The 26,453-nt window shown below is 42.0% G+C and overlaps 1 protein-coding gene across 3 annotated transcripts in view; it reads left to right on the top strand.

Annotated features, from left to right (window-relative positions):
- The window catches only part of LOC144688571 (cadherin-like protein 26), a 116,195-nt gene that overhangs the window by 21,694 nt on the left and 68,048 nt on the right, over positions 1-26,453 (top strand). For all 3 annotated transcript variants that reach the window (XM_078555308.1, XM_078555307.1, XM_078555306.1), the window contains exons 2-9: positions 1,132-1,185; positions 2,096-2,224; positions 4,419-4,577; positions 6,008-6,155; positions 9,844-10,010; positions 14,175-14,306; positions 22,028-22,213; positions 23,426-23,697. In XM_078555308.1, coding sequence (XP_078411434.1) covers positions 1,132-1,185; positions 2,096-2,224; positions 4,419-4,577; positions 6,008-6,155; positions 9,844-10,010; positions 14,175-14,306; positions 22,028-22,213; positions 23,426-23,697 — 1,247 coding nt within the window. The remainder of the gene's footprint in view (positions 1-1,131; positions 1,186-2,095; positions 2,225-4,418; positions 4,578-6,007; positions 6,156-9,843; positions 10,011-14,174; positions 14,307-22,027; positions 22,214-23,425; positions 23,698-26,453) is intronic.

The raw sequence follows: 26,453 nt of genomic DNA, 5'->3' as shown, positions 1-26,453 counted from the left end.
GGCCAGAGTGGATGTAGAGCACATCCTGGCGGGCCTCCAAGGCATCCAGCATTTGCTCGAGGGACCCGTCGTTGAAACGGGGGCTGCAGTCTTTTTGCCTTTGCTGGTCATGTCTCTCAGACAGCGGTGGTGAGCTGGTGGCGAGGCAGCTGCCTTTTAAAGATGGCGGCCAGCGTGATGCAACAGCGGGGTGATGGCGAGCGGGTGAATGAGAGCCTACCCACCATGGAAATGGCATGTTTCCCGGGAATACATAAATAATAAGGTGGACTCGGGATGATACGGTGTGAAACCCCGCCATTTTCGTCGGTGGGTGGGACTCCATTTTACCTGTCCACTACCATACTTAGTGCAATTCTGGGAAAATTCCACCCAACGTGTTTACTTTTTCAGCCTACTAATAAAATTGGTGCTTTGAAGGGGGTTTTATAGTTAGAAGAGCTGAAGCTCAAAAGACCTAGTGATTAAACGGAAAACTTACATTCAAAGGAAAGCTAGGTATATAAAGAAATGAGTATTTGTGTGTATGGTAGACGTATTTAAGACCTAACCAGCCTGTATGCCTCCAACCAACTCGTAAAGGAACCTCATTTGGAATTCATAAGGTCAATTGTGCTTTGCCTGGTGTCTATTTTTTTGCCTTAGTGGAGATTTACCTGGGGGTGATTAATTTAGGGATTTGTTAAAAGTCATTATGGCAGTAATTTGCAGCCACATGTATGTGTTTAATTTGTGGCTAAATTAATAAATGTTTAATTTAGTTTTATATAAAAACCACGAGATAAGGCCACGAAACTCGGTGGACTTATTCCTTCTGAACTCAAAGCCTTCAAGTCGAAATTACAAATTGCAAAAAATGGGGTTATGACAGTTGCTTCAAGTTTCCCTCTGGGATTTCAACAACTCAGCCTTTACCATCGGCTGTGTCATAATACTATGCCTTACAGAGAAAGAAGGAAACTGTTGATGAATTGAAACATAACACATATTATCCATTAGAATTGGCCAGATTCACATTAGAAAGCTAAAGAGTAACACCCTCCTGTTGCATTTATATTAATGTAGCATCTTTCTTGTTGTTTTCTTTTTGTTTGCACTTCTAATATAAAGGACTATTTTCACCCCCAAAAGGTCACTGTAATCCATTGCAATATCCATAATGAGGAGAACCACCAGATTTCCTGGGTATGTATACATATTAATTTGGATTATGTTTCATCTGTAAACACTGATCATCATACAATTATTTTTCTTTCTACAAAATTAGGATGTGATGAAATGTCTTGCCAGGCCCTTAGAGCCTAACTAATTTATCTAGAATTTTTATTTTACTCATCATAATATTGTTCACCTCACTCTCTAACACTTTAGGATTCACTTCCTATTGGATATATTTCTCTTTGGATGGAAGGAAGGAAGGGAAGGGAAGGGAAGGGAAGAAAAAAAATTGCATCTATATTGTGTGTTCCACAATATCAGGATGCCCTAAAGCGCATTACAACCAATAAAGTAATTTAAAGTGTTTTACTGTTGTAATGTGGAAAAGGCCAATGCAAATTACCTATTAAATATTTCCATTGTTTTCTGATTGTGATCTGCAAATTAACAATCAATTTCTCTCTCTAAACAAAGCAGGATCACTTAGAGTCAAATTCATTCCCCTCTCAGAGATGTCCCTTGCAGCATTGTGTGAAAGTCCTCTACTTCAAATATTTTTGGAAGCTTCAGTAAGTCTTGTGTACATCCAATGAATGTTGTCCACAGTCTTCCAGAGCTCCACAGAATGGTGGCATTGGTCTACACTAGCTGTGCAGGGTACAGTCTCAGTGCTTGATGTTTGATAATATGGGGAGCTATCTCATAATTTATCCACAACAGTGCTGTAGTTAGGGGTCTATCAGAAAGTGGAGCAGATCTTCATCTATTCCAATGAAGATATCTAGGAATTTATTACAAATCAAAAAGATTGTGAGTGGTTTTCTGGTTTGCATTTTTTTGATCTGTTCTAACATAATTGATTAGTCTCACAGAAAATCATGATGGCAAATGCAAATTGAGAATAATACAGAGTTAAATAGCAAGATGTTTATTTCAGCACTTTGGAACACAGGAAGGTGAAGAGGTGAAGCCGGTTATATTACGCCGCCAGAAGAGAATGTGGGTTCTAGGTACTATTCATATCACGGAAGAAGATAAAGGACCTTTTCCGAAAGTTGGTGTAAGAGTAAGTCACTGTTTTCCACAAAACTCTTTTTACTTGATGGGTAGTCCTAAATGTAAAAGAATGTAGCCACTTTAAGCTAAGTAGCTGCATTATGGGGATAAAATATTGGTAGTTTTTACATTAATAATTTTTAAAAATGTATGCACCAACCATAAAAATGTTATTTGGGTAATAAAAATTGCTGGTCAAGTCCAATAGCTGTGGAGGCAGATAAACAAACCTGTGGTTCAAAGATGAAGCATTGTGCAATATTCCAACCTTTTGTTGATGGCTGACAAACTGGAGATGGTATAGAATGAGGTGGCATTAAATGGAATGGCCCTGCTTGACAATTGAGACTATTTTCTTCATTGAACAGCTTTGCAAAGTGCTTGCAAAGTTATGGAAGGAAAGGGGCAAGTTTTTAAGCCATCCAAAACCCACCCACTTCCATGGAATTAAAATTGGGCTAGAGGATTCGAAAGTAGGGTTGGCTGTTATAGCCACTGACAATACCAGTACCATAGTACATGTTAGCTGCAGCTGCCCTTGCACAGCTCCACATATATCTTTAAGCTTGCCCAATACTTGTGATAAGTAGTACACTGTAGCTACTCCCAGGGCACATTTTATATAGTGCAAAGACTCCATTTGTGTAGTTAGGCAACCATGATGTCAATAAATGAGATAAGAAACAGAATTAAACTAAAATAAAAGATTTCAAGTAGAAGTCAAACAGACTGGGAGAGCTATAAAAACATCAAAGGGATATAAAAAAAAGTAATAAAACAAATTAAGAAAAAGAATATGAACCTGTAAAGTATATCAAACATAACTGTAAAAGTTTATATAAATACATTAAGGAGGATGCTAAAGGGAATGTGGACTAATAAAGACAGCTACAAGTGCGATTATAATTGTTATTAAAGGATGACAGATTTGCTAAAGTACTTTGTATCCATTTTCACAGGAGAAAGAAGGGCAGATACTTATGGTACAAGAGAACCTAAAAAATAAGCCAAGGGAACGAGCTTAGTGGATTTAATATGTAAAAATATATAAACATATGATACTTAAGATAGACAATCTCCAGTTCCTGATGGCTTTCTCCTCAGTGTGTTAAAATAAATAGATTAGTAACTTGCAGATGTAGTAATCATAATTTTTCTATGCTCTCCAGGTTCAGGAATTATGCATTTTTATTGGAAAATTCCAAATGTGACTATTATTTAAGAAGGGGGAGAGAAACCAAAGTTAACCATAGGCCCATCAGTTTAATAGCATTTGTGGTGAAGTAACTGGAACCTATCATCAGAGACAGAGTGACCAACTACTTGACAAGCATGAACTGATCAAAAAGAGTCAGCCTGATCTTTTGAAGGCCACAGCATGTCTGACTAATCTAGTTATTTTTTGAGATCTATGGCATGTTGGTTGGGGAAGTGCGAATGCATGTTATCTATAAAGATTTACATAATTAATTTGATAATGTTTTGCACAAGAGATTATTAGCAAAAATGCAACTGCATGGAATTGGAGGGAATCTTGTAACACTGGTTGGTAATTGATTGGAGTGTTGTGGTAAAAAGATGAGACTGCTTGGGTTTGAGATTTTCCTAGTAAACAAAGGTTTATTCAAACTTATGCTGGGAGAGATCATCTTGGTTGCTTTTCCAAGGATGGCTGACAAGAGAAGAACTGCATAGCATATTTCTATCTTTTAGTTATCACATTTCGCTACACTGCCTAGTACAACCTCCAGTTGTATCCCTCCCAATGAGCAGATGCCTCGTTATCTCACTGTGTTCTTATCACTCTAACACATGTTTACCCATTTTGTTAAGATCGTTAAGTAAAAATGAACAATCTCGGGCTCAGATACTCAATTTAATCCAAGGAGTAGTGTAAAGAAATAAGGTAAATTATAGAACCAAATGTTAGAAAGCAGCCTGGTGCAAACAGGGGATTAAAAAGTTTCAGAGGCAATGTTAAATTAGAATAGGTTTTGGATGACATTGATGGTGGAATAAATTTTTGCTAAAGTAACAGTAAACTAAAGTTTGTTCAATCATATTGTGTGAGCTACGCATAAGAGGGTCATTTGATCACATTGTATGACTATTGACCATTCAATTACACCATGAGAGCTATTGATCAAGGGAAGTCACATGGATTTTATTTATAATATTTTGTGATCTTTATTTTATTTTGGCAGATTAACAATGACAAATCAGTTCAGGGGAAACTTATATTCAGACTGAGTGGTGGTGGAGTTGACACAGCACCAGAGATGGGCTTGTTCTATCTAAACAAAAGCTCAGGATTAATAATGATTACTCGCACAGTTGATCGTGAAAAAACACCAACATTTTCAGTACAGTTTAATATTTCTTTTATCTCTTCATGTTTACCAAATGTTCATAAAATTATAAAATTTTTATAAAATTGTTGCAATAGATAACCCACATTATTTATTCAAAATTTTTTAAGGTTATACAATGACCATATCCACAAATGTAAGTTCTTCACGTAACTTAACATTTTTTGTTAGTATCAGATGGTTTTTCAATTCATCATGATAGTTTTTCAATTCATCATGATTGGAGATTTTCTTCTTCACCTTATTCAGACAGTGGATGTGGAAATATGCTATTTTATCTATTTTATCTAATTGACATGGCTTCCAGTGTTCCACCTCGTTTCTGCTTCCTTGATTGCAAATTATCCTCAATTTTTCCTTAAGTCAGATCAAAAGCTTGCACCCTTGGTGTATTATGAGACTGAGATATTAATACTTCAAGGAGTGCTGCCCATTGCCTATTCTCCTGTAGCTGCATACTGAAGGCTGATGTGTTTTTGTTTTGTAAAGAGAGCAGCTGGGGAATATTATGAGCACAAATGAAGTATCATTTTTTTTCTAGGGCAGCTTACTGTCTGCTGTTTTGTACCCTCCTATAATGTGAGAGTTTAACATTTAAAGATAACCTACACTTATTTATAGTCCTTCACTTGCTCAAGCAACCCAAAGTGTTTTATCACCAACACATTTGAAGTATAATAACTGTTGTTGTGTTGGTAAACATGGCAGTTAATTAATGCAAAAAGATCCTACTCTATTTTCAATCCAATTAATTATTTTGAAGATTTTGATTAATGCTGGCCAGAACACCAGGGGAAATTCCTTTCTTCAGGCAGAATGTTTTAAATCCACCCGATCAGGCAGGTGGATAGCCCTGCTCAGTGCAAAAGGCTTTACAAATCCATTATTGAGCCATTTCTGCAAAGTCATTGCACTCTACAGCTGTATTCACAAATGTGTCAACATTATGCTAGTGAGATTGCTTGTTAGCTCTTTCTGAACAGTCGAATGATCACTGCCTCAAGTGTGTTAACACTTCTCAGGTAGCTGATGCCTACTTGATTAGTAATGAAATTTTGTGTCCTGGACATAGCAAGGTTGTTCAGTCCTGTCATTTTGCTTGTGGGTTGCAGAAAACTATGAAGAAGGTTTTCCTAAAAAGAGTCTGGAAGCAGCTTTACTTGTCCCTGCACTTGAATTCATTGGATTTCTGGGGTACAGACCACAGCACAGAACAATTGGGTCAGGATTGCACACCCATAAGGGAGACCATCCTACCTTCCAATGTTCCATCCACTTTTGACAGAAAACTTAATCCAAAAGCGATACAGGAAGCAATAAATGAGCTCATTAAGTTCATTATTGAAATCAGAATTTTCATTACGATTTAATCAAAGATACCTTATTTTAATGTTCCATTATCTCAATTTATATTTTTTATTCAGTTCAATGTTGATGCTTTGAGTGCAGAAACCTCTGAGAAGGTAGATCAAACATTGAAATATTTTATTAAAGTGAAAGATATCAATGACAATGCACCAATCTTCAATGATTCAAGATATGAAGTAAATGTACCTGAAAACACTGCCGAAGGTAAATTGTTGGCTTAAGTTCATCCTTTAAAAGATGTAATTAGTTAAAAATCAAGTAAGGAAAACTCTTAGTAAGCTGTGCTTTTTTAAGTGAAGAGCAAGATGGCTTAATAGCTTGCTGACATACTGGGCTGGATTTTCCCATTTGGGTCGTGATCCTCATGTCGGCCTCAATTCTGTGGCAAAAACTCGGAAGTAGCTATGGTGGGACTTTGCTCGCAATCTTTCCAGAAGTGACCAGTTGAGAGTTGGTCTCCAGGAACCCTGTCCAATTAAGGATGCTGGGCAGATCACAGAATTGGGAGGCCTTGCAGCGATGTCCAACCAACAGCACCACTGCGAGGCGTGCATGCTGCTGAGCTAGGCACCTCAAAATGGTAGTACTCTCTGCAGGGTTGTAAAATGTAAAAAATTCCTCCTGGCCACAATTTTCAGGCCACCATTGGCGAGGGGAACCACCCAATAGGATGGCCTGCGGGCGCAGTTGTAGCCATTATATTTCCAATGGGTCTGTGCTAGGGTGATGGATTTGGGCTCACAGATACCTAAATATGCAGTCAATTAGTCATAAGTAATTTCAAAATGGTTTATTAAGATTATTAAGGGACAACAGTTTGTATATGATACGTTTAACTAATTAGATAGAGAAAGGTATACGACCCGTAACAGCTTGTGATAACAGTATTCCACTTTCCAGTAAATGTTAGGAAACTCTTCCCTCGATCTCTCTATCTTCCTCCTCCTCCTCCTCTGATCCTTTCTTCCATTTGAAGAAGGCAGCTGCCCAATGAGCGCTGCCACCTCACCAGCACCTCAGCAGTACCTCAGCCCCATACCACCAGTAATGTACCAATATTTATACCCTTTTTTGGGGGCTGGTAGCTTACCCAGTGTCAATCATCTATCTAACTATTCTGACCAATGGATACAGGACATGTACTCCAAACGTCAGGGTGGTTACCACCCCCACTGTTTGTCATCCCGCTCGAGGTCAGTTTTTAGTTTACATTATGAGGAGGGTCATATCTTGGTCTTTTCTAAACAATTACATGGATAAGAGGGTACACAAGATCCCATCCTACCAGCTTAGGAATGTCAACATGGCAGCCTGAAATAAGATGGTTTAGAGGTCAAAGTGTTTAGAAATCCTGTTTTCAGAGAGAGAATCAATGCTGTGTAGAAGCATCAAGGTTCTATATTATGCAGAAAATACCTGTTTATTCAAGACCCCAATTTCTTACTGTTCACCCCGCTTTGAGAAGGAAATGTCCTTATTGACTTCTCACAACTAATTTTCAGATAAAATAGTTATGTATACCCTAGCCTGCCACCAGGAGGCTGAGGAGGCATCAATGGCTCCCCGGCCTGCCACCTGGAGGCCACCTCCAGTTAAATGATGGGCTCCGGCCTCAATGTGCACCCAGCCATCATCTTTAAGGTTCCGGCAGCAGCAGCAGAATGTCTCCCCTATTTGGCCCAATAATGAGTCTAATTGGCTGCCAGTTGTTTCTGGGCAGGTAGCCTCTGTCATGTTCACTTTGCCTCTGACAGGATTGTTGGGAGGTGGCGACATGGTGGGTAGCCGAACTGATGTGCTCTTTTCAAATTTTTGCTCTTGGTTCAAGGCCCTAACCATGAAAATTCAGCTCACTGTCCAGGTTCACAACTGTAGAATAGCCAAAAGCAAGATACAAGAAGGCATCAATTGCATGCTCTTCCAGCTGCTTCTTTTCTTTTCTGCCCTCTTATTTTCCCAAAATATGTCAAAGTTAAAGTCTACTGATAGTCAGGTGAGCTCAGGAAGTGTTGAAGTTCTGAACCAGCTATCAGGGGGCGCATGAAAATGGGTTTCCCCTGGTCATCCTTCTTTTTAATCTGTGGTTTCCAACAATCATTCAACTGAGATTTGAAACAAACCGGAGTGCAGACCAAACCCAGGACAATGGCCGACCATGGAATTTAATGCTAGTTAGATTTTAGGCTCATTTAAACTACATCAACTATTAATGTACTGTCAAAAACAATGCCACAAATCTTTAAAAAATCACTATCTTTACAGAAGTACAGATGCACTGGAATTGATTTCAATGGTATAAATGTTAAGGATATAAATGTTAAGTCTTCAAAGGTTTTTTTTTAATTCATTCATGGGATGTGGGTGTTGCTGGCTAGGCCAGCATTTATTGCCCATCCTTAATTGGCCTTGTTTAGAGGGCATTTAAGAGTCAACCTGTGGATCTGGAGACACATATAGGCCAGACCAGGTGAGGATGCCAGATTTCCTTCCCTAAAGGGCATTGGTAAACCAGGTGGGTTTTTACAACAATCAGCAATGGTTCTGTGGTCATCATCTCCCAGATTTTTATTGAATTCAAATTTCACCATCTGCCGTGGTGGGATTCAAACCCGGCTCCTCAGAGCATTACCCTGGGTCTCTGGATTACTAGTCTAGTGACAATAGCACTATGTCACCTCCTCCCCCGAGAAATGTAAAATACTTAATGGATCAGACACAATAAGCACAGAAAGTACTTTATTGCAAACAGATCATGAAGACAGTAAAGCACAGGTCTAAGTTTGTGAAGAACAGATTTAGGACAGACTTCAAAAAGTATTTATTTAAATAGAGGGTATTCAAGAGTTGGTTGGGTTGCCAGGAAAGGTTAAGAGAAGCTAGGACACTCACTTGAGAAACAACTAGATACAATAATTACAAAAGTAGGGAGGTCATGTTGGAATTGTATAGATCCTTGGTGAGGCCACAGCTGGAGTACTGTGTGCAGTTCTGGTCGCCACATTATAGGAAGGGTGTGATTGCACTGGAGGAGGTGCAGAGGAGATTCACCAGGATGTTGCCTGGGATGAAACATTTAAGTTATGAAGAGAGGTTGGATAGACTTGGCTTGTTTTCATTGGAGCAGAGAAGACTGAGGGGCGACCTGATCGAGGTGTACAGGATTATGAGGGGCATGGACAGGGTGGATAGGGAGCAGCTGTTCCCCTTAGTTGAAGGGTCAGTCACGAGGGGACACAAGTTCAAGGTGAGGGGCAGGAGGTTTAGGGGGGATGTGAGGAAAAACATTTTTACCCAGAGGGTGGTGATAGTCTGGAACGCACTGCCTGAGAGGGTGGTGGAAGTGGGTTGCCTCACATCCTTTAAAAAGTACCTGGATGAGCACTTGGCACGTCATAACATTCAAGGCTATAGGCCAAGTGCTGGTAAATAGGATTAGGTAGGTAGTCAGGTGTTTCTCACGTGTCGGTGCAGACTCGATGGGCCGAAGGGCCTCTTCTGCACTCTGTGATTCTGTGAATAATGGGAAGAGGATGGGTTTGGTAACTAAGGAGGGATGAGATCAGTTAGACTGAAAGGCTTGCTTTATCCAAATATATCTTGTGAGCATTAAGATCAGTCTTGTCCCTTGTGCATCATATCTCATTCATATACAATGGTGGCTGATGGCATTGGGAAATTCTGAAACCAAGAGCAGTCAGTAGTTGTTTAAAGTGATGTAAATCTATTGCAATGAGGTTTTGTGGGTGTGTGATATAGAATATATAGGCATCAAAATAAATTACAAGATGTTCAAGTAGTGCTCAATGTAACATAACAGCCATGTTATGAATGAGCAATATGACTCAATATTATATAAGTAATGGCTTTATAAAATTAATTATGCTCTGTTTAGGTAAAGAAATTTTCCGAGTTAATGCCACAGATAAGGATGAGAAAAACAATCCGAACTCACATATTTCATACTCGCTGGTTTCTCAGAAACCCTCAAAAGATTCCAGTCATTTTTACATCAATGGTACAAATGGAGCAATAAGTTTTACAGGATGCCTAAATTATGAGGTATGCCAATGTTTTAATGAGTATATGAGAAAATGACATTTTTTGACTTTGAAAGATTAAGGTAAAGGATCTTTTTTAAAATGTATCCTTTCACGGGAAGTAGGCATCACTGGGTGGGCCAGCATTTTTATTGACCATCCCTAGTTGCCCTTGAGATTGGTCATGATCTGCCATTCCTGAACCACTACAGTCCATGTGGTGTAGGTACACCCACAGTGCTGTTAGAAAGGGAGTTCCAGGATTTTGACCCAGGGACAGTGAAGGAACGGCGATATATTTCCACATCAGGATGGTGAGTGACTTGGAGGGTAATTTGCAGGGGGTGGCGTTCCCATCTATCTGCTGCCCTTGTCCTTCTAGGTGGTAGAGGTTGCAGGTTTGGAAGGGATTGTCAAAGACCGTTGCCTCTGTGTGTTGGTGGTGTAGAGAGTGAATGTTGAAAGTGGTGGATGGGGTGCCAATCAAGTGGGCTGCTTGTCCTGGGTGGTGTCAAGTGTTGTTGGAGCTGCACTTATCCAGACAAGTAGAGTATTCCATCACACTCCTGACTTGTGCCTTGTAGATAGTGCCATGCAAATGATAACACAGGATTCTAGACAGATTGAGAAGAGTAAAGAAGATGAAATAAATCAGGTTGCACCCAACTTGGGTTTTAAAAGCTTGGAGATTATGTGAGGGTGGAATGATTGAGGGAGGTTAGGGATGCTTAAGATACCACATATAAACCATTAGATAAATAAAGAGGTGCTTGAAATTGCAAAAACATAACAAACTCTAAAAAATGACACCCAGAAAAGATAATGTCAGCATTTTGCCATTTGATCGGAGCTGTAAGGAGAGTTGCTTCAGGGGACAGAGGGTGACAGAAAAAGGGGCTGACCAAGGCATAGCTGGATGCTGGAAGTCAGAATGGTTGCAGATGCATTACAGTGGATGTGTAACAAGACAGATGAGCATGACTTAGCCTGACAGCAGATCTCCTGGCAGTAGTTGTTACAAGCAGGACAAAACATGCAGAATTACACTTGGAAAAGGAAAGGGAATAATCTTGATGCCACTTTATAAAAATAGACTCTGATTGACTTGGCGAGGTCTGAAAGTTTAAAAAAATTTTCTGTCAACTTTGCACTGCCCACAGACCCTCTATTCCACAGGGGTCCAAGGATAAGTCCCTTTGAGGCTCCTACATTGGGGTGCCAGTGGTCACAGGTCCAGCTTTAAGGAGGTGCAAAATGAACTTCTTTGTTAACATAGTTGAAAGAATGAATGAAGAAAATTTTTGCAAAAGACAGTGCTTAGGAAATCACAGGTCTGAAAACCTTGATTTTGCAAACAACTAAATTGATGGATGGACAATGTTGGGCGGGGGGTGCGGGGGTGTAGGGCTCTGATTTCTCAATTTGTGTTCCCTGTGCTGATCATTTCCTTGTCTGAAGCATCTGATCAGACAATCAACCTTTAAAACAACATAAATAGGGGGAGGACTTTGGCTTAAGGCAGCTCAAGCTTGTTTTGACTTTCAATAATATCATCTACCTCAACTTCATTTCCCCGCACTATCCCCATATTCCTCAATTCCCTTAGTAACCCAAAACCTATCATAGGAACATAAATAAAAAATAGGAGCAGGAGTCGACCTGATGGAGTTCCGACAGCCCCCTGAAGTAATTTTCTTGACAACTGATGTTAGACTAACTGGCCTGCTAGATCACTGCTTTCTCTCTCCCTCCTTTCCTGAATGGCTGTGTATGCTGCTGTCTCACAGGCACCTTTACACATGCTCACTCGACACCCACTTGATCTGCCGGTGCGTGTGCAGTTTCTCACACTGCTGATGTCATTGTTGTGCACCCATTGTCCACCCAGCTCGCTTTTACCCCACCTTTCTCCACACTGTCGCCATCCCACTTCACTGTCCTCCTCCTGACATCTCACTTATTGTGAGCGAGGCAGTGAGGTGTCAGGAGCAGGGTGGTGTATGTTTGCGAGGCGGTGGTAAGAGGTCAGGAGAGGGGTGGTGGGGTCTCTCAGGGGGACGGTGAAGAGCAAGAGGCAGCGAGGGCTCAGGAGGAGGCGGTGAGGCGTCAGGAGGAGGTTGGTGAGCGAGAGGCAGAGAGGACTCGGGAGTGGGCATCTGGGCTCAGGAGAGGGCATTGAGGGCTTGGGAGTGCAGTGGCAAGCAAGAGGAGGTGAACAGAAGCAGACAACAGGTGCACGACAGTGACTAACTGAAGGAGAAACCCACATATGCCAGCGGACAGAGTGGACCTCAAGTGTTCAAGGACAACTGTTCCAGTGTGGCGGCAGGAGTTAGTGTTCTTGAACGGCATTGCTACACTTACTAACTTTCAATCCACTGAGACCATTTTAGAATCTAGGGAACTTTGGAAAATCAAAATCAGTGCATTCATTATCTCTCCAGCTACCTCTTTTAGAACATAAGCTGTAGGCCAATAGGTCCTCAGATTTGAATATACTCATCAATTGAGCATCCACAACCCCCTGGGATAAAGAATTCCAAAAATTCACAATCCTCTGAAGGAATTTCTCCTCATGTCATGACTAAACAGCCAACCCCTATCTAGACCCCTAATTCTAGAATCTCTAGCCAGGGGAAACAACCTCTCACCATATACCCTTTAAAGCTCTCTAAGAATTCTGTGTGTTTTAATATGATCACATTGCATTCTTTTAAATTCCAGAAAATGTAGGCACATTTTACTCAATCTCTCCTAATAGGACAACACTCTCATTTCAAGGATCAGCCCAGGGAACCTTCATTGCGCAGCGTCTAAGCAAATGTATCCCTCCTTAAATAAGGAGGCCAAAACTGTATGCAGTTCCCCCTGAGCTGCATGGCCATGGGGCTGCACAGCAACCTCAAAGGCCCTGTGCAGGCTGTGCACAAATCCCCCCCTTTAAGTTAGCACAGGTGCTCAGCCACGAAAAATATTTAAAGGACCCGGGCACTTAAACGACCTGGCTGCAGACTACGACAAAAAAATTTTCACAATACTTTTCACAATAGTGCAGGTGTGGTCTTATGAAAACCCGATATATCCTTGGCCCAACCATCTTTAGCTGCTTAATCAATGACCTTCTTTCTATCATAAGGCTAGAAGTGGGGATGCACGCTGATGATTGCACAATGTTCAGAACCATTTGTGACTCCTCAGATACTGAAGCAGTCCATGTCCAAATGCAGCAAGACCTGGACAATGTCCAGGCTTCAGCTGACAAGTGGCAAGTAACACTCACACCACACAAGTGCCAGGCTATGACCATCTCCAACAAGAGAGAATCTAGCCATTGACCCTTAACATTCAATGGCATTACCATCACTGAATCTCTCACTATCAACATTCTGGGGGTTGCCATTGACCATAAACTGAACCGGACTAGCCATATAAATACTGTGGCTACAAGAGCAGGTCAGAAGCTAGGAATCCTGTGGCGAGTAACTCACCTCCTGACCTCCCAAAGCGTGTCCACCTTCCACAAGGCATACGTCAGGAATGTGATGCCATATTCTCCAGTTGCCTTGGTGAATTCAGTTCCAACAACACTCAAGAAGCTTGATACCATCCAGGACAAAGAAACTCACTTGATTGACACCTCATCCACAAACACTCACTCCCTCCACCACCGATGTACAGTGGCAGCAATATGTGCCATCTACAAGATGCACTGCAGGAACTCACAAAAGATCCTTAGATCTTTCCAAACCTGTGACTGCTACCATCTAGAAGACAAGGGCAGCAGATAGATGGGAACACTACCACCTGGAAGTTCCCCTCCAAGTCACTCAACATCCTAACTTGGAAATTTATCGCCGTTCCTTCACTGTCGCTGGGTCAAAATCCTGGAACTTCCTCCCTAACAGCACTGTAGGTGTACCTACACCACATGGACTGCAGCTCACCACGACTTTCTCAAGGGCAGTTAGGGATGAGTAATAAATGCTGGCCTAGTCAGTGATGCCCACATCCCATGAATGGATTAAAAAAAACACTTCCTTACGCATTTCATTTTAAATTTTGTGCACTTGTTGTCATTGTCTTGCCTTTTGATCATGAATCAATCTCTTAAAACAATAGATATGTGAAAACTATTTTTAAAATATAATATATTTTTTTGATTGCTTGTATATCTTTTCTGCTTTAGAGGGTCAAATCTTACATCCTTACTGTTAAAGCAAGAGACAATGGTGAGAACATCCTCAGCAGTACAGTAACAGTACAGATTAATGTCATTGATTCTAACAATAATCTTCCTGCTTTTATCAGAACTGGCAGTGTAAGTACTGTTTACCTCATACATTCAGTTATAACTCCTTAAGTGTATCAGCATATTTCATGAATATCAGATTTTTAAAATTATTGATAAAGAGAAATTATACTTTGTAAAGGTCTAATTGAACTAGATGAGAGTCAATTTTTCTCCCCTTCTCAGCATAACTGTATATCAGACAGATTGCTCCCAAAGTGCTTTCCACTTGATCTGACCCGAACCTTTCTGTATTCCTGGGTTCTGGCCAATATTCTAGTATTCCCATTCTTCTGGGGGAACCCCACTCCTTGGCAGGAGTAAAGCTCACTATCAGCTCATTCTGCCAAATGGAGACTGAGGAAAATGGGGCAGTAGGCATATTAATGTCACTTCTGCCTCATTGCCATGGGAGAGCATGCTTGGGCTAGAAGGCGGAGGGCAGGTAAAATGCAGGGAAGCCACATCGGGATGGCTCCCCGACCCCTTCTGCTACCAGGAAACTTTCCGAGTAGTGGAAACAGTGGCTCGGCTGCCCACTGACTGGAGGTGGTTGACCAATTTAGACAATAAAAGGCCCAATTAAAGGCCATTTTCCCAGGCCACTGGCATTTTGTCAGTGGTAGAGCTGCTCTTCTGCCATGAGGGGAGGCAATCGGCTGCAAGGAGCTGCTCATCCTGTGGTTTCCCAGTAGGGTCATTGAAGCTGGAAGCTCCATGGCCCAAGGAGATGGCTGCCAGCCGCAAAGACCCCAGCAAAAAAAAAATAATTGTCTGCCACCCTACGTGTGTGCCTCAAAATTAAGCCTGCAGAGCCACCAACGCTCTGATTGAGCTGGCAGCATAGAAGGCCTGCCTGCCTTGGCCACCTCCCCTGCATGCTGACTCTTCATTGCCCCTCCTTGGCAATATCACAGGGGAAATCCTGCTTCCTGCCTAGATGGCTGGGCAGCTGAAACAAATACCATGATGTTGAGCCATCCTCCCTTCTGGGAAGATCACACTCCTTGTTTCTTCTGTAGATACAAACACTGCAGGCCCTTCCATTGTGGGGCAGTTAGCTGTTTTCTGGATCTCTGTCCTTTTCCTGCTGTAGCAGCTGAGGAAAAAGCGTTGCCCACGTGCAAAACAGAACAAAATTAGCTTATTTTTTTTTTTTTACGGGAAATCGGAGGTCCTGACAGGCAGGGGTGCTGGTGGCTTCCATAATCCAATTTATGGCAGTAAATTAGGTTGGCTAATTCCATCTTGCATAACTGGCATGGGTTCTCCCATTTCTTATACTTACCCGAGCTACTGATGCTGAATTAGGTTTACTTCTCATCATACTATTGTACAATAAAGCAAATTAAAACTTTAAAAGTTTGAGCCTCCTTGCTGCTGGCTGCTTCAGATTCATTCTGAAGTATCTGAACCGGCTGATTGAACTTTGCCGTGCCTGATTCTTGTGTGACCATGGGAAATTTAAATCCATCTGAATTTTCCCTGAGTGGTGATAAGCAGATAACAGCAGAAAAACACTGCTCATTAATGTGAAATGTTGATGTTTGCTACGTATACCAACTGTGACAAGAGCACCAACAGTTTCTCTTACCTACAGTTTTATACCTTTCTTGACTCTTTGTGGAATTGATGGAGTGATCACAGTTTGTGATTACAGATCAGGTAGGATAGGATGCAGCGTGTTATTAGATTCCTCTTTGTGCATTTAAATAATTCCAGAAAGTGTATAGTTATGTTATTGCAATTTCCAGTGTAAACTCAAATCATAATTCATTCATGCCATAGCCTAGGCTCTTCAATTGTAATGCCAGCAGTAACCCATTAAAAGAAATAGGCTAAAAATGGCAACACAGTTTTCGTATTCTTTCATGGGATGTGGGTGTCGCTGGCTAGGCCAGCATTTATTACCCATCCCTAATTGCCCTTGATAAAGTGGTGGTGAGCTGCCTTCTTGAACCACTGCAGTCCAAGTGTAGGTGCTGTAGAAGGAGTCTTGGTGAGTTGCTGCAGTGCATTTTGTAGATGGGACGCACAGCTGCCACTGCGTCCTTGGTGGAGGGAGTGAACACTGAAGGTGGGGGATGGGGTGCCAATCAAGCGGGCTGCTTTGTCCTGGAAGGTGTCAAGCTTCTTGAGTGTTGTGGGAGCTGCAGTCATCCAGGCAAGTGGAGAGTATTCCATCACACTCCTGACTTGTGCCTTGTAGATGGTGGACAGGCTTTGGGGAGTCAGGAGGTGAGTTACTTGCTGCAGATTTTCCAGCCTGTGACCTGCTCTTGTAACCACAGTATTTATATTGCAGGTCCAGTTCAGTTACTGACCAATGATAACTCCCAGGATGTTGATAGAGTGGGATTCAGCAAAGCTAATGCCACTGAGTGTCAAGGGAAGATGATTGGATTCTCTCTTGTTGGAGGTGGTTATTACCTGGCACATGCGTGGTGCGAATGTTATTTGCCACTTATTAGCCCATGCCTGAATATTGCTGCATACGGGCATGGACTTCTTTGGGAGCTGAGGAGTCATGAATGGTGCTGGACATGGTGCAATCATCAGCAAACAACACAACCCCATTTCTGACCTTAAGGTGGATGGAAGATCATTGATGAAGCAGCTGAAGATGGTTGGGCTGAGGACACTACCCTGAGGAACTCCTGCAGTGATGTCCTGAAGCTGAGATGATTGACATCCAACAACCACACCCATCTTCCTTTGTGCTCTGTATGACTCCAACCAATGGAGAGTTTTCCCCCTGATTCCAATTTTTCTAGGGCTGCTTGCTGCCACACTCAGTCAAATGCTGCCTTGATGTCAAGGGCAGTCACTCTCTCCTCATCTCTGGAGTTCAATCAATGTTTGGACCAACGCTGTAATAAGGTGAGGAGCTGAGTGGGCCTAGCGGAACCCAAATTGATCATCAGTAAGCAGATTATTACAGAGTAAGTGCTGCTGGATAGCACTGTCAATGACACCTTCCATCACTTTACTGATGATTGAGTAGACTGATGAGGTGGATTGGATTTATCCTGCTTTTTGTGGGCAGGACATACCTGGGCAATTTTCCACATTGCAGGGTTGATGCCAGTATTGTGGCTGTACTGGAACAGCTTGATTAGAGGTACTGGAGGTACTGGCTAGTTCTGGAGCACAAGTCTTCAGTGCTATTGCCGGAATATTGTCAGGTCCCATAACCTTTTCAGTATTCAATGCCTTCAGCTGTTTCTTGATATCACATGGAGTGAATTGAATTAGCCGAAGACTGAAATCTGTGATGTGATCTCAGGAAGAAGCTGAGATGGATCATCTACTGGGCACTTTTGGCTGAATATTGACGCAAATTCTTCAGTCTTGTCTTTTACACTGATATACTGGGCCCCCTCAGCATTGAGGATGGTGATATTTGTGGAGTCTCCTCCTCCAGTTAAATGTTTAATTGTCCACCACCATTCACAAATGGATGTGGCAGGACTGCAGAGCTTATATCAAATCTGTATTTTTAAGTTTGTTCATGGGATGTGGATGTCACTGTCTAGGCCAGCATTTGTTACCCATCCCTAATTGCCCTTGTTCAGAGGACATTTAAGAGTCAACCACATTGCTATGGGTCTGGAGTGACAAGTAGGCCAGACCAGGTAAGGACAGCAGATTTCCTTCTCTAAAGAACATTAATAAATCAGATAAGTTTTTACGACAATCAGCAGTGGTTCCATGGTCCATGGAATTTTTAATTCCAGATTTTTTATTGAATTCAAATTTCACCATCCGACATGGTGGGATTCGAACCTGGGTCCCCAGAGCATTACCCTCTTGGCTGTGGGATCGCTTAGCTCGGTCTATCGCTTGCTGCTTATGCTACTTGGCATGTAAGTAGTCCTGTGTCGTTGCTTCATCAGGTTGGCACCTCATTTTTACGTATGCCAGACATGTTCTTGACAAACCCTCCTACACTCTTCATTGAACCAGTGTTGATCTGCTGGCTTGATGGTAATAGTTGATTGGGGGATATGCCAGGCCATGAGGTTACGGATTGTGGTTGTATACAATTCTGCTGCTGCTGATGGCCTGCAGCACCTCATGGATTCCCAGTTTTGAACTGCTGGACCTGTTCAAAATTTATCCCATTTAGCACTGTTGTAGTGCCACACACATGATCAGTGTAGAGATGGGTCTTTGTCTCCACAGGAACTATCGTGTGGTCATCCTTGCCGATACTGTCATGGACAGATACATCTGCAGCTGATAGATTGGTGAGGATGAGGTCAAGTATGTTTTTCCCTCTTTGTTGGTTCCCTCACCACCTGCCGCAGAGCCAGTCTAGCAGCTATGTCCTTTAGTACTCGGTCAGCTCAGTCAGTAAGTGGTGTTACTCAGCCACTCTTGGTGATGGACATTGAAGTCTGCTACCCAGAGGACATTCTATTTTCTTGCCAGCGTCAGTGCTTCCTCCAAGTGGTATTCAACATGGAGGAATACGGATTCATCTGATGATGTAGCTGGTAACCAGCAGGAGGATTCCTTGCCCATGTTTGACATGATGTCATGAAACTTCATGGGGTTCAGAGTCAATGTTGAGGACTCCAAGGCAACTCCCTCCTGACTGTATGCCACTGTGCCCCCACCTCTGGTGTCCACCAACAGGACATACCCAGGGATGGTAGTATCTGGGATATTGGCTGTAAGGTATGATTTGGTGAATATGGCTATGTCAGGCTATTGCTTGACTAATCTACTGGACAACTCTTCCAGTTTTAGCACAACCCTGAGGTATTAGTTAGGAGGACTTTGCAGGGTCAACAGCCATGGGTTTCCATTGTTATTTCTGGTGCCTAGGTCAATGCCGGGTGATCCATCTGGTTTCATTCCTTTTAGATTTAATAGCGGACAACTGAATGGCCTGCCCAGCCATTTCATAGGGAATGTAAGAGTTAACCGCCATTGCTGTAGGTCTGGAGTCACACATAGGCCAGGCTAGATAAGGACGGCAGATTTCCTTCCGTAAAGGACATTAGTGAACCAGATATGTTTTTACAACAACTGACAATGGTTTTATGGTCACCATTAGACTAGCTTATAGTTCTAGGTTTATTAATTTAATTTAAACTCCACCAGTTGCTTTGTTGGAATTCAAACCCCCGTCCCCAGACCATTAGCCTGGGCCTCTGCATTGCTCTCCAGTAATATTACCACTCCACCACAGCCACCTCTTGGGTTACTGTATCTGTGTCACTTGATTCAGAGGATAATGTTTCAAACTCCCAACTAGAGCTCCATCAGTCTATTCAAAAGGGGGCTGTGAAGGACACAACTTTATTTCTGAGCCTGAATGCAGGTGGGACATCAAGACCCCAACACGGGCTTGGAAATTAATCTGGCAGATGGAGGCCTTGGGTGTAGCTTCAGCCTATTTTGAAGATAAATATTTTGGGCTTTTTGAGGTCCTTCTTGTGAAATTTGTTTTTTGCTCCTGCTGGTGGATCGTTATTGGGTGGAATTGTCCCAGATTTGCATTAAGTGCGGTAGCGGGCGGGTAAAACAGCATTTTACCCGTCGGCTGCAACGTTGTGTTTCCACGCCATATCATCCCAAAGTTACGGCATTACTCATGCATTCCCGGCAAACGCGCTGTTTCCATGCCGGGCCCTTTCGCCTGCCACGCCATCAATCACCACTTTATCACGCCAGTCGCCATGTTTAAAATCCAGCCGCACACACACATCTCAGTGCTTCCAGCCCACGACTACTGCAGGGTAGATGTCCATGAAAGCCAAAAAGACTGCAGCCCCCAGGTTTAGTATGCATCACTGGAACACCTTTTGGATGCTATGGAGGTGTGCCGCGATGTTCTCTACCCTGGCTCTGGCCGGAGATGGGCAGCGGCATGGCCAACCAGGCTTGGGAGGCGGTGGCAGTGCCAATGCTGCATAGAAGAGGTTGGCCATCCAATGCAGATAAAGGATGAATGATCTCATCCATGCAGCCAGGGTATAGCAACCATCTCACCACTCTAATCTCACATAGCCCTCGTCCTGCAGCCTCTTCCCTTGCCTGAGGCCACTTCTCACTTTTCACCAAGCAAGTCCTAGCCCTGCGGCCATCGAAAAGTCACCCACATATGACTGATCTGGTAGGTAGTGCTGGCTGTGAAGCCTGACGCTGATGACTGCAAGTGCTGCCCGAAGCAAGGTAGGCAAACAAACCTTGAAGTCCCAAGCGAAGTGCAGCCCACCAGGTACATGTCATTTATGTGCTGTTGTGAAACAGATTGGTGTGTTTTCCTGCTGGCATGGATGAACGATCCAGTGGGGGTGGTGGGGGGATGGGGGTTCGGGTGGTGGGGAACAATTCTGGCTGGCCGGTCTAACAATGATATGCAGATGTATTACAATGAGGTTCCTGATGTCCGATGGCGGGAAATGCGGACCACCATCAGCGACTTGAGCAGACAATCACAAACTGGTTTCATGCCTTTGTGAAACCAATCATGCCATCTTGTCTGCTCACGCTACAAACATGCCCGACGCCAGTGGGCATGGAAAATCCCGGCCAATATGTTTTGTCCCTCGTTCCTCTTACTAGCACCAGTGTATTTGCTAATGCACATCTTCTGTGTTGATTAGTCTGGATGAAGAGAAAGACATACAGAGGATGCTTGGCTGCTCAGGCAACCCTAGAAGAGCTGTGTGCTCTTCACCTTCCCCAATCCCTTCCAGTGCCCCTGAATCTACAGAGAAAGCTGATGTTGCTTCACTTTGAATATTTACGGCTTAAGTCCTATTCTCAACAATGACTATGCTAGCAATGGTGGGCATGCATGTGTAACTAAGTGTACTGCTAGAAGATTCTTCAGAAGCACAATAAACTTAGGAGATGGCACCACCAGAAAGATGGCATGCTGGGGTGAACAAAGGCCATTGTTGCCTATTTGGCAAACTCAAAAAGATACTACCAACTGCATTCACTTCCACATCTATCAGTCAATGTTATGGGGATTTGTCTTGTCAGGGTCAGCAGATATAGGCATAGGCAAGATGGTGCTATCTGCTGAAATGCCATCTGCAGTAATCATACAGCAGAAGGCATGTCTGCAGGGATAGTAATGACCAGCTGTGGCCTCAAACCTGGCTGCATAATCCTGTGCACTTGCTGACCTATATAATGGTGCTTTAGTGTGGCAGTGAGTGATTCTCTTCAGAGACACATCATGCAGCACCACCCCACTTCAGCAATTGTTAGACAGAGGTCAAGTGATGGGTTGCTGCATCATTTGTGCCTGTGCTTGGGGTTTCTTTTCCTTTTATTTTTGTTTGGGAGTCTCTTATCTCTTCATCCTTGCAAAGGTTGCTGATGGATTGTGATGCCTTTTAAAACTGGCAAAGTTTTCTGAATTTTTGTCCCTCATTGTGACACTCATTTAACCATTGTTGTCTCCTTAAATTTCACTTGTGTAATTTTCCTCTTTCACCACTTATCACTAGATACATCTGAGTTTTCATCTGACGTTATGCAAATGGTCTTCTACTGGTAAAATGAGTGCTATTTTTGTTGTGACATTTGCATTTGATGTTCACATATGAATATCAAAACCGTTTAAAACAGACTATTGTCTAAAGACAAAAATTAGCCCCATAAGCCCAATGCACCATCAGACTTGAACTGGTTTGTTTATTGACCATCAGAATCTTCTTTTGAGAATCATAAGAACTGTCATAAGAGCTGACATTTTAACAAATGTTTATTACAATCTTCAGTTTTCAGGTCAAGTAAAGGAAAATGATGAACATGTGACTATACTTAGAGTAAGTGTCACTGACAAAGATAGTCCCAAAACACCAGCCTGGAGGGCAAAGTATGACATAACAGAAGGGAATGAACATGGAAATTACAGGATTGAAACTGATCCAGAAACAAATGATGGAATACTATCCCTTGTTAAGGTAAACAATTTACATTACTTAATAATGATATTTGCTACTGTAATATTAATCTATAATCGATGCTTTTTTGCTGGACCAGGAATAATTAAGATTGGGCATACAATGTGCCTGGGCTTAACATATTGCTATAGAGCTACCTACCAGATCTTAGTTTTTCACGTAAGGTAATTTGAAGACTATATTTAGCTTTTCCCTTTCCCAGAATATAAAATGTCACAATGCACTTCACAGCCAACGAAGCATTTCTTAAAAAAATGTAGTCGATTGTTGTATTGTAAGAAATGTGGCAGCCAAATTGCACACAGCAAGATCCCGCTAACAGAAACCTGATAATGACCAAATAATCTGGTTTTAGCTGTTGCTTGAGTCATGATTATTGGGAAGAGGAGAATTTCCATTCTCTTCTTCAAAATAACGTTGTGGGATCTCTTACATCCACCTGTGAGAGTTGGAAGTCAGTTTAACATCTCTTCAGGAAGATGGGACCTCCAGCAATGCAGCAGTCCCTCATTACTGCCTTGGGGTATCAACCTAGACTATGAGCTTGCTATTTAAATCTACAACCTTCTGGTTTAGAATCAAGGAGCTTATTAATAACTAGTGCACACTTTATGCAATAGAAGTGAGTTGAACTGGCTGCCTGATTTACATACTGTTTGTACTCAGCTCCTTCATGCCTATATTTCAGCTCCAAATTAAAAACTGCACATACTCTAGCTGCTAAATTTAGGGCCATAGAGTATAAGAGCAAGAAACTTATGATAAACCTGTATAAAACACTGGTCTGGTCTCAACTGGAGTATTGTGTCCAGTTCTGGGTACCACACTTTAGAAAGGATGTGAAGGCATTAGAGAGGGTGCAGAAAAGATTCACGAGAATGATTTCCAGGCTGCGGAACTTCAGTTATGTGGATAGCTTTGAGAAGTTGGGACTGTTCTCCTTGCAGAAGGGAAGGTTGAGGGGAGATTTGATAGAGGTATTCAAAATCATGAGGGGTCTGGACAGAGTAGATAGGGAGAAACTGTTCCTATTGGTGGAGGGATTGAGAATCGGAGGGTACAGATTTAAGGTCATTAGCAGAAGAGGAAAAGCATTTTTTACACAGACTGTGGTTAGCACCTGGAATGCACTGCTAGGAAATCCTGCCCAATGTCTTATTGAACTACCTGAACAGATATTGTCTATTGGAATTTGTTCTCTTATATTTGCAGCATTTGAACTATGAAGGTGGTTCAAAGAGACAGCTGAAGATCTCTGTCGAAAATGAGGAAATGTTTTTTAGTTGTTCAAAAAAGACTGATGACCAAAAAGCTGATGCACTAGACAGTGTATCTGTAGTTGTCAATGTGTATGATATTAATGACGCACCTGTGGTCCACCCTCCAGAAGTAACTGTTCAGCTACCAGAAGGTCTCAAATTAAACAAAGAATTGGTGAAATTTAAAGCAACTGATCATGATAAATTGATTACAAATAATATCAGGTAAGAAACAACTAAATCTAAACCATAGAATATAGCAATATTAACAAATACTTTGCCATTATCTTTTTAATATTTTACTTCATTGTATTTTTTCATTCCTTTCTGTCTATATACTTCTACTCCAAATCAGAAACATGCAAAACACGAGTTACAGTACTACTTATTTTGATGTAATTAATGTGCCATTGATTAGTGAACAAAATACATACTGCTGTAAATTTTTCCTGTCAGTCACTAATAGTCTAAATGAATATAGACAATTGTATTTCAATAGAAACTGACTGCATGGCATCTGCTTTTTAAGTGCTAAATAGCTTCTTCAGCCTCTAACATGGTGAGCAAGAAGTGTGCACATATTTCTGGCTACAAGTGTGCCTCTAGCCATATTGGATAAGCTAGATAGATGAGCTCACAGCAGGGGCACAAATCAAGAATATTTTGAGCACAAAGCAATTTGTTCAAATGTTGGTTCTGCATGTCTTATAGGAGCTATTTCCAATAGCACCCCCAGCTGCTTCCCTCCCTGAGGCCCACTATCTTTACCCACTCCTGAGGGGATCACAGCAATGCAGAAGTTTTCCATCATTTAGAGGTGGCACCATTTTCCATGCACATTACACAACCATTCTTGTCTCAGCTGCAGTTCAGAACTCCCACTGAATCTGTAGAAGAGCCGACTTCCTGGTGCCACTGCACTAAATCTAGCTCCTATCTCTTTGATCTTCTAGCCTGTCCAAGTTGAATCTAGGACTTGAATGAAATTCCCACACAAGCATGTTGTAAGCTCCACCATAGAATTCAACATGTTTTGAAAGCTTTCTGGCAGGTAATTCAATATTTTCAGCAATTGTAATTGAGAACAGAAATTATCCTTTTATCTAAATGTCAGGCCAGAAAATCTGCATCTTTTTCCTCTTCAGCAGACTATTAAAGACAAATTAAACTGCCTGTGCAATGTGCACAGCATTCAAAATGAAATGGAGGAATTGGAGGGAATAATCTGTAGTGAGGAACCAGATGTAATAGGAATAATTAAAACATTGCTATGTTAAGAGTAGGACTGGTAACTAAGTATTGCAGGTTATATCATAATCAGAATTTTGAAGGAAGAAGGGTGGGCGGGTGAGTGCGGGAGGGATGTGGAGCAACTCTACTAATTAGAGATAACATAATGGCAATAGGAAAAAGGAAAATAACTAACAGAAGGTTAAAAACAGACTCAATATGAATTTAAATTAAAGATAGTAAGGTATCAGTCACACTAATGCTATATTACAAACCAACAATTAATGTAAAGCAAGTGGAAGAAGAAATTTTGTTATGAATTCTGTACAGGCCATTAACGTTTAAAGAGAAATTCAAACACCTAGTGATTAATTGAAAGAAATTACATTACAAATTGTCATGTTTTTAAACAAAATACAAACTTTAATGTATATAAAAACAAATATTAAACAAAGCAAGCACTACTAAGTTAACACTATAGTTTGCCATGACTTAAGAGTAAAAACCCGGTTCCCCTTTTTATTTCCTAACTCCACCCAAGAGTTTCCTTATAAATTTCGAGATCTTGAGAATTCATTCACTTCTCCTTGGAGTCAAACCAAGTGTGCCACAGCTCTCTGGCCCAATTCACTTTGATTTATCTTCAGTGTTCCAGCTATTCTTGACGATTTAAGAAATTGTGGGGATTCTTCCATTACCTCTTGGCTATGAAACCCTCCAACTTTCTTGTAAAACCTCATGATTATGGACTTCTCAGCTCAAACTTGGGGCTCACTACATTCATGCTTAGTGATTTAACAATCAGGAACACCCTTGGTTTCTAATGCCCTCTACACTCCCTGCCCTGGCTTAGGACAGACACAGACAGGGGAGGCAGTGGCATAATGCTGTTGTCACAGAATCATACAGTGCAGAAGAGGCCCTTCGGCCCATTGAGTCTGCACCGACACGTGAGAAGCACCTGACCTACTTACTTAATCCCATTTACCAGCACTTGGCCCATAGCCTTGAATGTTATGATGTGCCAAGTGCTCATCCAGGTAGTTTTTAAAGTATGTGAGGCAACCTGCCTCCAGCACCCTCCCAGGCAATCTATTCCAGACCATCACCACCCTCTGGGTAAAAATGTTTTTCCTCACATTACCCCCCTAAACCTCCTGCCCCTCACCTTGAACTTGTGTCCCCTTGTGACTGACCCTTCAACTAAGGGGAACAGCTGCTCCCTATCCACCCTGTCCATGCCCCTCATAATCTTGTACATCTCAATCAGGTCGCCCCTCAGTCTTCTCCGCTTCAACAAAAACAAGCCAAGTCCATCCAACCTCTCTTCATAACTTAAATGTTTCATCCCAGGCAACATCCTGGTGAATCTCCTCTGCACCCCCTCCAGTGCAATCACATCCTTCCCATAATTTTGCGATCAGAATTGCACACAGTACTCAAGCTGTGACCTCAGCAAGGTTCTATACAACTCCAGCATGACCTCCCTACTTTTGTAATCTATGCCTCAATTGATAAAGGCAAGTGTCCCATATGCCTTTCTCACCACCCCACTAACATGCCCCTCCACCTTCAGAGATCTATGGACACACGCCTAGATCCCTTTGTTCCTCAGAACGTCCTAGCGTCATGCCATTCATTGAATAATTCCTTGTCAAATTACTCCTTCTAAAGTGTATTACCTCACTTTTCAGGGTTAAATTCCATCTGCCACTTATCTGCCCATTTGACCACCCCGTCTATATCTTCCT

The sequence above is a fragment of the Cetorhinus maximus genome, chromosome 13, assembly GCF_964194155.1.
Source record: "Cetorhinus maximus chromosome 13, sCetMax3.hap1.1, whole genome shotgun sequence".
In the NCBI taxonomy this organism is placed as follows: domain Eukaryota; kingdom Metazoa; phylum Chordata; class Chondrichthyes; order Lamniformes; family Cetorhinidae; genus Cetorhinus; species Cetorhinus maximus.
This window is presented reverse-complemented; position numbering and strand designations above follow the sequence as displayed.